Genomic DNA, 12,753 nt, shown 5'->3' on the forward strand with positions numbered 1-12,753 from the left:
TGTGACACTATGCAAATTAAATTTCTGCAACATTCAAAACGATTGACTTGGACTTGAGGGGAAAAAACACTCTAGACCTGGAACATGCCGCAGAACGCTCACTGGTCCTTGACACAAGGACTAGTTACATCATACATCCTGTTAAATGAAGGATAACCTGAGTATGATAGATTTCAGCAGCTGGAATGACTGGGGTACACTCAGTTTAGTTGTGATCAAAATGTTTATAGAAGCTCAATTTGAGGTTGATTAGATGCTAACAATACCATCTAGCTTTGGAAATGCAAAATAAAGCTTTTTAAAAAAAAAAACAAAAAAAAACTGAACACTCAGAGGGAGCGGATGCTTCTACAGGTTTCTGCCACCATCCATCCCCTCCCTGTGAGGAACAGTAGCACAACACTGACTGCAGACCAGTTTTACATTTTTTTATTAATACACTAAACGCCTAAGATGCAGGGGGTTCCCTTTGAAGAGCTGCAAAAGCACACAGCATTCTTAAAAATTACAAAATTTTAAAATACAAAAATGTACATGAAATTACAATACAAGGCTCTGTAAACGTCTGCTAGACCTGTATTTCCCTTTCATTTTACAAAACTGTTTTTAAAACCCCCTGATTTTCACGAATGACATTCATCACAGAATATCAAAAATACAGCCTGGATCCCATTCTCCAACCAGCATCAAATCTTTGGTGAAAGGGAAGATGCTGGGCTTGGAAGAGCCTGCTTGGATCACCGTTCTCTCAGTCCATAGCTCCTATCCTGGCCTCCAGTCAATGGTCATGATTTCTATTTTCACAAAGAATCCCACAGAAGACCGCAAAAAGAAGCCTGTGACTCAAAATTTGTGCATAGCACAAGGTTTTTTGTAGGAAATTTGTTAGGTACGTTTAACTGTGATGCAGATCAGATTTAGGGGATATTTAGAACATGCTGATGTTCCTACAAAATGCAAAATGGACACATCTAAAGAACATGCAAATACCTGATGAGGATCTTCTCATTGCACTGTTGTGTTTGCATAGTCTAATCCACTGAATTCAATTCTTTATTGGTATGAAAAAAAAGAAACTATTAAGACTTTTGCATTGTACTCTTTTCAATGCAGAAGCGCACATACGATACATACAGGGGGAGTGGGACCTTGAGTCATCCTGTGGTTTTACATTTAAGTTTCTCTACGTCTACAGGCAACAGGATTCTTTAGAAAGGCATCGATCAGCTTTTAGTGCATAGCAGAATTTTCGGGCATGACTATAGTATGTGAACACTCCCTATCCAAATTTCAAATAGTCTTTAAATAGAAAAATATATGTGCGAACAGAAACATGACTGATTGTGAAAAGGACAGGCTAAGGCAGGGTGAAAATCCAGGCCTGCATAGATACATTTTTATAATTCTCCTAGAAACCCCTGCCTGACGTTTCCTCAATGGAAAACCTGAGTGTCTTCATGAGTCAAAAATGCTTTTTTCTTTTATACCTTTGGATTACAGGCCAATATTGGTGCTACATTTAGCCTTTTTTGGGAATTGCAAATTGTGTATATAACCCTGAAACAACCATTACATAATGGTCTTATTCTAGATTGAAAGCTGAAAATGTAATCTAAATTTTTGCTTACTACTAGCTTACTACTGTGGGGGATACAGTGTGGAAAAGTGAACGGCAGCAAAGTGAAAATGCTGGAGCAGCTGTTCTGCATGGGGTGCATCTCGACCCCCTTAAAGCTGCGTTTCCCAATCCGGTCCTTGGAGACCCACAGACAGTTCACGTTTTGCAGGACATGGGTGGCAAAAAAAATGGACTGATGGCAGGAAGCTGGGTGGAAGCAAAAATGAGGACTGTCTGTGGGCTGAAAAACACTGATGTGCCCTAGACAGGCACGTCTAGCTGGCATGGCAGCAGACGCTGGACCTAGACAGGCACGTCTAGCTGGCATGGCAGCAGACGCTGGACCTAGACAGTCACGTCTAGCTGGCATGGCAGCAGACGCTGGACCTAGACAGGCACTTCCAGGTGGCTTCACAGGTCACAAGTCAGCGGAATCTCAACATAACGACCTCTACAGGTAGCTCGCCTTAGAAAGGGTAGAAAGCCTCTGGTAGAAAAACAAATTATTTATAAATCTCTTTTGTTCTCAACCATTTTAAATTTAAATTAACAGTGATGAACAGGGGGCTCCTATCTGTCCCCCAAATACAGGTAATGTGAGGTATCATTTGAAGCCAGCCAATTCTGTTGCAGGACGTCTCCATACCATGATACAATATTGCATGGTTAAATAACACTCCTGACAGCTAAATAACACATGCTGGCATTTAAATGTCTCCTATTTAAACAGTCATTTCTGCCTTTAATTCACGCTAAAAGAAGGTGGTGCAGAGCACCAGTAGCCAGAGGAGCATTTTACTAAGGGAAGTCATACGCATTTGAACAACTCAGCAAGTCAAAGTCTACATTTTTTAAAATACCATTTTTAACAAATATAATACTAAATTCAAAAATCAGCTATATAAAACAGTTCTATTATAAAAGCTTCTAATTTTTAAAAACTAAAAAATGTAAGGCATTTGTGCAAGCTGAAGTGGAGGAAAATGTACAATTTTCTACAAAGTTTAAAAAAAAAAAACACTCAAAGTGTGGAATGTTGAATATTATCTACCCCCATGACAACTTCAACATGGAAGCTTCTCACTCTTCACCCCAAGGCTACTTGGTTTCTGCCCAGGCACACAGTAGGACCATCTCCCACACAGACCACCCCAGGAGGAGTGATTTAATTGGCCATTGAGCCAAAAACATGCCCTCAACCCTGTTGCTGACCCACCCCCAGAGAAGAAATTCACTAGAACGGACAGACTGATGTTCCACTGCAGCACCACGCAGGGGTGTTTATGAACTGATACCATCTAAATTCAATTGTACTGTCCTTTGCTCCTGTATCACTCCACAGATTCATGACTCTTTCACCCTCTAATTTAAGAGCCCCGATCCATCTTGGGAGAAACAGCAAATGCCGTGTTTTTACAATGTGCACTGTGGAGGCACATTAATCAGGCATGCAAGCTGCACTGTGAGCTGCACACTCGGTGTGAGATGGTCTACACCTGCAGCCATGTCATGACTGAACAACCTTCAAAAACCTGCCACTATGAGTGCTGCTTGTTGGTCTACTGAGCATGTAATTGGGTCTTGGATGGTGTGACTTATGAGCAAAAGACCCTGCACCATCTGCGCAATCCACGTCCATCCAGCTGTGGAGCCCAGTCTGATGGTGAGGGGCTGTGGTACTGGAAGCTCTGGGGGGGCTGGTGTAGGGTGGACAGAGCTGGATCCCAGCTGTGCATGATGGAAGACCAGCCAGAGCAGGCAGCTTAGGGCTGGCTGTGCGCTGCTGCAAGGCCTGGAGTCTGGGACATGTCTCGACCGATGATTTCGTTCACTGCAAGAGAGGGAGGGATACTGTGTCATTCCCATTTGCATGGCCCACAGAAGGTTCATATGTTTTAACATTTTACATATACCACAGTATGTCGGCAAAATAAGTAAAAAATACCTACTGTTAAAGTTACTAGATAAGGAAATACTAAGTATTCAATGTGTCTGCTGCTGTTCCTCTTTTAGCCAGCAGATGGTGCAATACTCCTATTACTGATACAAAGTGATAGAATACGAAAAAGCCTTACAGCCGGTTGCTAGGCCCACATCAGCCTCCCAAACAGAGAAATGAACATCTGTATTCAACAGACAGGAACGGCAGTGTGGTTAAACCAGAAAACCGTAACCTCTGACAGCACAAAAAGAGGCTTAGAGAGATGCAGACCAACAAATAACACCTGGGTTAAGAACGCATGTGGCCCATTACTTTGTGACTTTTTAATGAAGACCGAGCACCTTTCCTCAGAATAGCTGAAGGACTGCTAGCCTGCAAGCGCAGTGTAAAAACGATACACTCTTCCCCAGGGAGGAACACCAGAGGTAATTACTTCAGCATTACCAATACAATGCAGCTGCCTCCTAACAGCCCAGCTCTTGGAAAGGCCCAAACGGAATCACACTTGTGTAAGAATGGCTGTAACTGCTTTCTCTATATACCGACAACCTGTATGTGGTGATAAGAGCCACCAGTAAAGCTAACAATCATGCAGTACATTTTGAAAAAAAATATATATTAGTGAACGTAAGCTTAATACGAACCTTACTAAGGATTAATTGTTTTCAGGAAGTAAGAACAGAACAGAAAGCCAACGCAGCCTTGAAATCTGTAGGCTATTACCTACGTGAATTTTAAAACATTTTTTTAGTTGCCAGAGGACACCCCGACACCCCAGTGTTGACACACCTTGTGGGTGGCCCAACATCACAGTGAACAAATATGCATCTGTAGCATGGACAGAAAAATACAGACGAAACAAGTAAACAAGCAAACACCAAGCAGACTATGTAGCTACAAATAAAAAACCCACAGAAAATACAAATGGCCAAATGAATTTGAGTAAATCAAATGCATAACATGTGATGTCACCTTTATGACAGGTACAGTATTGTGAATGTGGCTCATCAGAAACAAAAAAACATAACGCATGTTTTGCTTTCTATTTTTATAGTAAATTTTCTTACAGATGACAAAGATTTTAAAACAAACAAAAATGAATACTTTACAATATTAAGTTTTATTCTGGATGTTTTTTAAAGCTAATAGTGGGTTTGAAAGATGAGAAGGAACAGCTCCCAGAGTCCAGATACCACATCTATAAATAGCTTTCCCACCAAAAAGTGCTGGCGGGCTTGCATGTGCTCAGACCATAACCTGCTTAGTGTGAAGCGGCTGTGCAAACGCACAGGTAAACAAGTCAATTTCAAGCTCTGAAGCTCTCAATCAACAGGAACGATATTGTTACACTGCACCTGTCCCCCGCTGGTGTCTCCATCCCGGCACGTGGCCAAAGACCACGTAACACCAGCTGCTTTTGCCTTCCACATCTGAACAGAAAGCCACTAAAGGGTCTTAAGTATCCCCTACAGTCTTTGTCAATATACAGTGACATGAAAGCCCCCTGAAACAAAAGAAAATTTCCTTTATCTGCATAATGAATAAATTGGAAATTGCCTAAATTAAAAATTTTAAGTTTGACCAAAGAAAATGCACTGAACACGTGTCACAGCAGTGTCTGCTGAAAGATGGGTTAAAGGCACACTTTTGCAACTTGAAATTTGCCCACATTTACATTTTTTACCTTTGACAAAAAAAATGAGTAAGGGGGATTTTGAATCTCTAACAGGGGACCCTCAACGACGTTTTCTGTCAATGATGACTGTATTCCTCAAATTTAAATAATGCCTGGATCTGACTAATGTCTCACAAATGACCACTAAGCCAGTCACAGCTGCCTGCTACTGAAACAACTACACTCTTTAAGGAAGTTTGTTTAGTCTGCAAACATTTAAGCTTCACCTCAGGCAGTATTCTAAATGGGTACCTTTTTTCGGCACCAATTACGGGCCAAAAAAGTACCCTGAAAAAGCCTCCAGGTCTGTTCAGTTGTTGTGTAAACATTAACATTTTTACACACCGTTGAACAATACACAGAGGTTATGCCATTTTCGATTGGACCAAGAGAGACTAGGTTGCCAGGGAACTACAGGCTTGCACTGCGTGTTGTGTACGTGCCATGGACCTTACGGTGTGAGAATTCAGTTTGGTCCTTCCAGTGTCAATGTAGGCGGTTTCCTCCGATGACGATCAGCAACCTTGCTGAAGTGGCAGCCTGTGACCTTAAAGGGCTTTTAAGTGTATTCCAGGTTAATGTGCCAGAATGTCCTTTGTTTACAGATTATTCACCATGGCAGTCATTGCCATCCCTGCCAGCAAGCTCAGCCATTCGACTTCTCTTACACGTGACTTTTACGTTCAGTACATTCCTCCGGCTCTTCTTAGTCAAAGTTTGCATTTACATTAAAGGTGCTTAGCGCTCTCAAAAGCTTCCCAGAGATGCAGCTGATAATTACTGATGCCCAAGACACATGGAATACTGCCCCTGCTGCTAATCCATGCTTCTCCCGCTCACTGTGCCAAGGCCCTGGGGTGGCAGCGTGTGTGTGAACAGACGGTCTGCCCTCTGCTGGTATCCCAGGGGAAGTTGCAGGGTAGATTTAGCCCAGAGAATTGTGAGGTCGGCACATAGCTAAAACACAGAGCATATGTGGGTTAATGTTTCTTCCCTAAAGTCACATCTCATACTCAGTTCAAATGATACAACTACTCCATTTTCCTCTGTTCTTAAACCACAGTCTGTTTACAAAATATTAAGTATTGTATAACACAGCAAGAAAGGCCCTGTCTTACCACCATACACTAGTAAGTACACCCTTTTTTCTCCAAAACTACTTCAAGGGTTGACAAGCTGTATATCTGCAGATGCCTCGGTGCAAACCACTGCACTAAGCTGTTATTTTTGCACTTGTAGCCTTCCTGTTAGCTTTAACAAGTCTGATCACTCTACTTTGACCTTTCTCATTAATGTGCTGCAGCCTAATTCTTTTATTACACCAATCCCTGGAATCTCGAGACACCGCAGCAGGTAAAAATCGCAGAAGTGTGACTCTTTCCGAGACACTGGCACCACCACGTTTTTCTAATGCTCTCCGAACCTTTTGACCATTTGCATGCTGAATATATTCCTCTTCGGCCACATGGCTCACTGTGCTGAGCAGGCAGTCTGCATTAACAAGCAGGTGGACCTCAGAGTGGCCACTGAGTGTTTTGTGCACACTGATGAAGGCCTGTTGGCTAAAGGTCTGTGCCACACTCAGAGTGAAATATTAAATTAAAAATAAGGTGAAAACCATCCAAGTTTTTTTTTTATTGTCAATCAGTGGTATATAATCATGACAGAGTGCAGTATTTTGAAATACTTTATCTGGACTTCATTGAATACTAAGGGTGCTTTTCCACCACACAAGATTCCGTACTTTTGATACGGTACTTTCCCCTTTTCCCATTGACTTCCGGTACCAAAATTTCCAGTACCTAAAGTGCCAAACTAACTGGAGTACTTTTTTTGGTATGGGACTTGAAACACATTCTTTGTTGATTGGTTATGTAAATAGCCTGCCTCTAAGCACAATACAAACGCCGCCTTGAAAAAAGTTGCAGAGTGAGACAAAGAAACACAAAGTAAAAAAATAACTAAATAAAAGTAATAATAATGGATATGGACCAATGAAAGACACAAGCTAAAATTGTGATCTGGTTAGAAGAACAGATATAAGATCCAGATGGCATGAAAAGAAATGAAGTATTTTGTATAATATACTAGGACAGCATGGCATTATATTGTTGTAATAAATACTGGGGTATTTACAAAGCAAAAAAAGGAGTTCAACATAAATTTCTCACCAACCTGTCTAGGAGTGATTTAAACAGTCTCGGAGAACGCAAGCACCACTCATGCTAAAGTAGCGGAGGTCAACTTTTAACTGATTTTTAAACATATACTTATACATACTACATAATCTTGAAAAATTACAGAACTTGCTGTTTTTTCTCCTATGACAGAGTAAAAATGTTTTTGTGAAACTTAAACTACCTGTACTATAATGTCCATACAGAACTGATGGCAAGAAAAAGCCTGATCTTAACCTAGCTGACTAGCGATGCAAGAATTGCTCATGCATAACATGTGATGTCAACTGGTATTAATATCTCACGTCAACTAGCCCTATAATATATTATAGCTGTTTTTCAAATTCAATACAAAACACCCTGCTTTGCATTTTGATTTTTGTCATTTGTCATTCAGTGTAGGTACAAGATTTTACGCTAGTGGAAAAGCAGCACCGCTAAGTACAAGAAGCAGTGGAGGGAAACGATACCAAGACACTTTACCGCAGGGGTCTCCAACTCCGGTCCTGGAGGGCTACCGTCCAGTAGGTTTTCTATCCTACCTGGCTTCTGATGAGCCACACCTGTTCTCAGGTAAATACCAGGAACAAGTGTGGCTCATCAGAAGCCAAGTGGGACAGAAAACCTACTGGATAGTAGCTCTCCAGGACCGGAGTTGGAGACCCCTGCTTAACCGCATTGTCCGTGACCTCACCGGCACGAAGAGTGGTCAGGGAGCGCCTGACAAAGACAAAAATGGCAAGCTGCTGCTAACCAAGCAAGAACAAGCCTCCCAATGGGTAGAACACTTCAAGGAGACCCTGAACCACCCTCCCCACGAAAGCACCTTCACCTTCGACCCCCCCAGCCCAATCAATGTCATCAATGACTTGGATGTGAGGACAGATGCCATAACTACAGCAGAAACTGCAGTAGCGATTAGACTCCTGAAGAACGACAAAGTACCAGGTCTGGACATGGTGTCGGCAGAAATGCTCAAGCACGGTGGACAGCACCTCGTCAATGAAATGACGGATCTTCTTAACTCCTGTTGGTCAACAGTTCGAGTGCCAGAGGATTGGTGAAGAGGAGTCATCGTGAAGCTTCCAAAGAAAGGCAACCTGGCGGACTACAACAACTGGCGAAGAATCACAATCCTCTCAGTCCCCGGCAAGGTATTCAGCATTGTCCTCCTCCGAAGACTTCAACAAGCTGTAGATCAGAAGCTCCGGGAAGAGCAAGCTGAATTTCGTAGTGGCAGATCGTGCACCGAGCAAATCTTCATCCTAAGAACCATCATCGAACAGAGCCTAGAACTCCAGCAACGACTCTGGATCAATTTCGTTGATTTTACCAAGGCCTTCAACAGCGTCCACTGAAATTTGCTTTGGAGCATACCGCGGTCATACGGCATCCCTGAGCAGTTTGTAGAGACCTTCCGATCCCTTTACCTTGGATCTAGTTGCTGTGTCTGAACGTAAGATGGCAACACAGATTTCCTCATCATTGAGACCAGGGTGAAGCAGGGGTGCATCGTCTCCCCATTCCTTTTCCTTTTAGCCATCGACTTCACTATGCGTATCGCAATGGATCAAGAAGGGTTTGGAATACCCTGGCGACCACCAATGAGCCTGACAGATCTCGAGTTTGCTGACGACATCGCTCTCCTTGCCGATACCAAGAAAAACATGAAGACGATGACAAGGAGCTTGGAGCAAGAAGTGGCTAAGGTTGGGCTCAGGATAAGTGGAACTAAGACCAAGATCATGAGGATTGGATATGTGGCAGCAAATGACCCCATTATGGTGGGACAACAATCGCTTGAAGAGGTGGGCAGCTTCACATACTTTGGTAGCGTTCTCATGAATGACAGAGATGCTGACCAGGATGTGGCTTGCTGGATTGCAAAAGCAGGTGCGGTCTTCCAGCGGCTACAGCCTATCTGGTCGACCCAGAAGATTGACATGGCGATGAAGATCCATCTGCTTAATTCCATAGTCATCCCCACAGCAATCTACGTTTGTGAAGCATGTAAGGCGTCGGCTAAAACTGCAAGAAGACTCAACGTCGCACAACAGCGGTGACTACGACAAATCCTGCAAGTCTCATACCGGGACCGTGTTACCAATGAAGAGATTCATCGCCAAACTGCCACCCGCCCCCTCAACAACATCGTGACAGAGCGACGCATGCGCTTCGGAGGACACATACTTCGCCAACAAGCACTACACCTGCCCAATTCCACCATCACCTGGACGCCCTCAAGAGGAAGATGCAAGGAAGGCCGCCCCCGAACAACATGACGTTGGACTTTCATTGATTATCTGCATGCCCTAAACATCTCATGGGATGAGGCTGCAGCAGCCGCGGTTGATCGAACGCGCTGGAGACAGCTTGCCGCCCAATGCGCCGAATGGCGAAGGAGGATCTAAGTCTAAGTAAGTATGTACCGTACTTTTTGTACTTTCATGAAATACCTGACATTTTTCTACCTGGTGTGGTACAAAATCACCCTAATAGTATCAATGTTAAATACTTAATTTTTTATATATATATAAAATTGAAATACTCGGACTGGCACAGGGAACATTAATTTAAGCCATCATGACAGAGAGACAAACCTTAAGCTTACAGTGCCTCTGCTTTTGTTTTCTGGGTGTTTGCACATTGTGCAGTGTAACTGTCAGAGGAGGCTGACTCCCCACACCTTGACTCCCACACAGACCCATAAGTCGCTCACCTCTCCCATCACAGAGCACTCATTCGTAGCTCAGAGCTAAGCTGGTGGGAATTATTCAAGTCAGCAATGATCTTGCCTGTGGTTTATTCTGCACACTTATGAATGCTTTGCCTTATGTTATATATAAATTTGTTAAAATTCCAGAGCATCCAGGCCAAACGTGTTACATGCAAGAAGCAAAAGTACATTTCAGTTTATGCAATGGTGGGAAATTGCTGTTTCAATGTTTCCTTTTCTTTGTGGTATTTTTTTAAATTTCTTTTTGAAGGTAGTGATTCACCTTGTTCTATTTCAATTCAGTTTTCACTATTTGTTGTAAAGGAGCTCCCCATAACTCTATGGGGACATCCCTAGATCAGCACCAGGCAGCTTCTAGTGAGATGTTCTGCTCCATTTTTTAAGAGTGCATCACTTTTCTCGATTTTCAAAGGGGAAAAATTCAATGCGTAGAAGGAGCTTAGGGTTGAGATTCTTAAATGACTGTTGAGGGCACCCCCAAACTCTGCAAGACATCAGCAAGAGCAGCATTCACATTGGCTTTCCCCGCGAGATGGTACATGGCATAGAGGGCTCCATTTTTGGCTTAGCTGGTAGCGTTGAAAAAACAGGGATAATGAGAGCACTCTGGGCCTCTCAGAACTTTGTAGACTTCAACAAGTGAGATCTTTGAATAAATTTTAAAAAGTAACTTGTGACAGTAAGTTAAACATTGGCATGTTTCCACAGTCCTATACTGAACAGAGAAACAAATGTCACGTCGCTGCAGAAGCTATGATCTCCGCGGTAGCTCTCTCTTTAGCTCTCAAAGAGTTTGCATTATTTCTCCAAAAATGACAGCAGTTTGTGTGAACACCTTCTTTGGAGTTCAGGCGACGGCTGTTTTGGTTAAATAATGAGATGCAGGAGGCAGTAACTATGGAGACCATGCAAGTGGCCATAAAATCTGCCCTTTCAGAATATAAATAATAACTTGAAAAAAAAAAAAAATCAGTGCTCAAGAAGCAGGAAGGCTGAATGACATTGCTCTCCATTCCACCAAACAAAGAAGACAATGCAAACACGCAAGTGGCAGATGAGACGCCGTTTGACTCTACGTCTGACCCGCAGCACAAACACTTTCCACTTCGACTTCCTAAAGTCATGCACATGCCTTAAAGAGCGTAAGGACAGAGAAAGAAAAAAAATAACATTTACTAACCACAGGTCTTACAGGGTGCTATCAGGAAATCGATATAGAATAAGGTACTGTATGCTAAAAAGGAGAAACTAAGAAGTCTGACCTCACAGTTTGGTACTGGTCAGATGCTTTCGCTATGATCATTATGACAGACTGCCACTGGGGCACTCCTGTCCTTGCTGTACGGCCTCTGCCCAACCTCTATGTGCACAGCAGTCAGCTGACCAGCAGTGAATATGCAGTGGATTTCCCCACCCGGACGCCTGCCGTCTACATCACCAGCACTAGTTAAAACCCTTAATGGAAAGTGACCCAGTGACAAATGGAAAAATGTTCTACAGAGTCTCAATGATGCTATAAGGGATTTTTTGTGCTTTTTGTGCTTTCAGAAGTCACTAGCAACTCATTTCTTGTATGTTCAAATACGAAAAGCTCAGACACACTGAATTTTAAAAGGAGCGAGTTTCCCCCTCAACCTCAGGTCTGGGGCTTCAAGGTGTTCATAAGCGATTTAATTAAAACTTGGTGTAAATCCTTGAGGGCAAGGCCACAGCAATCTTGGCTCTCATCCCAGGGCCAGACAGACCACAACAAATGACGAGGGCCACTGAAACTCCCTTTGCTTCCCAAAATGGTATAAACAGGATACTTGATCAATTACCAGTCTGAAGTTATTTTCTTTCTCCCCAAGGTCATAATGTACACATGTCTTCTAAAACCAGGGACCCACTAGGTACTGTATGCTACTTTATATCAGCAGAACTCTTAATTACAGTTTGATGGAAGAATTGCATGAGTGCAGTGACATACATAACATCATACAATTTATTTTTTAATGTGTGTTTATGAACAAAAACTTCTTCTTACAATACTATACACCCAACGTTATTTAATATATTATGCTGCCAAATCACGTTAAACCAATGAAAGACATACTATTCAGGCTCAACAATGATGTATGAATGATGAATTACCACTGCAATTACCAAATATACTGTCATTATTATTTCTTAAAACTTTTGAAGGACCTTTATTCATTTTTGACCACTAATTTGTATACTGTAATTTGAGTAAAGGTCACTAAATCAAAAGAAAACTTAAAAGTGGATTCACGAATAGCATTAAGAGTTTAATGTATACGAATTTAATTTTTTTTAAACAAATTTCCAGAGTAGGGTGTGAAACAAGGGCTTTAGATGCTACATTCAGATCAGTGAAGGTAGGAATGATAAAAGTTCAAAGTTAGCCTGTTCCAAAAGGAAGCATCTGACAGCAGCACCCAGAAGGCTCTGGCTGACGACAGGTGCAGCAGTGTGGGGAAGCAGTGATCTCTGCCACACAGGCAGGCACAGTATGTTTATTTCACCCCAGACAGCATGCACAACCCCCCCCGCAAATGGGTGCGGCAGGGTTGAGTTTCACCCCTCCTGCGGTCTCCACCCAAT

General features: G+C 42.6%; 1 protein-coding gene across 2 annotated transcripts in view; it reads right to left on the reverse strand.

Annotated features, from left to right (window-relative positions):
- Positions 1–414: 414 nt before the first annotated feature.
- The window catches only part of nfatc3a (nuclear factor of activated T cells 3a), a 51,677-nt gene continuing 39,338 nt past the window's right edge, over positions 415–12,753 (reverse strand). For both annotated transcript variants that reach the window (XM_023790331.2, XM_023790330.2), the window contains exon 10: positions 415–3,449. In XM_023790331.2, the coding sequence (XP_023646099.1) occupies positions 3,382–3,449 (68 nt within the window). In that variant the 3' untranslated portion in view covers positions 415–3,381. The remainder of the gene's footprint in view (positions 3,450–12,753) is intronic.

Source organism: Paramormyrops kingsleyae, chromosome 11, assembly GCF_048594095.1.
Source record: "Paramormyrops kingsleyae isolate MSU_618 chromosome 11, PKINGS_0.4, whole genome shotgun sequence".
Lineage (NCBI taxonomy): Eukaryota > Metazoa > Chordata > Actinopteri > Osteoglossiformes > Mormyridae > Paramormyrops > Paramormyrops kingsleyae.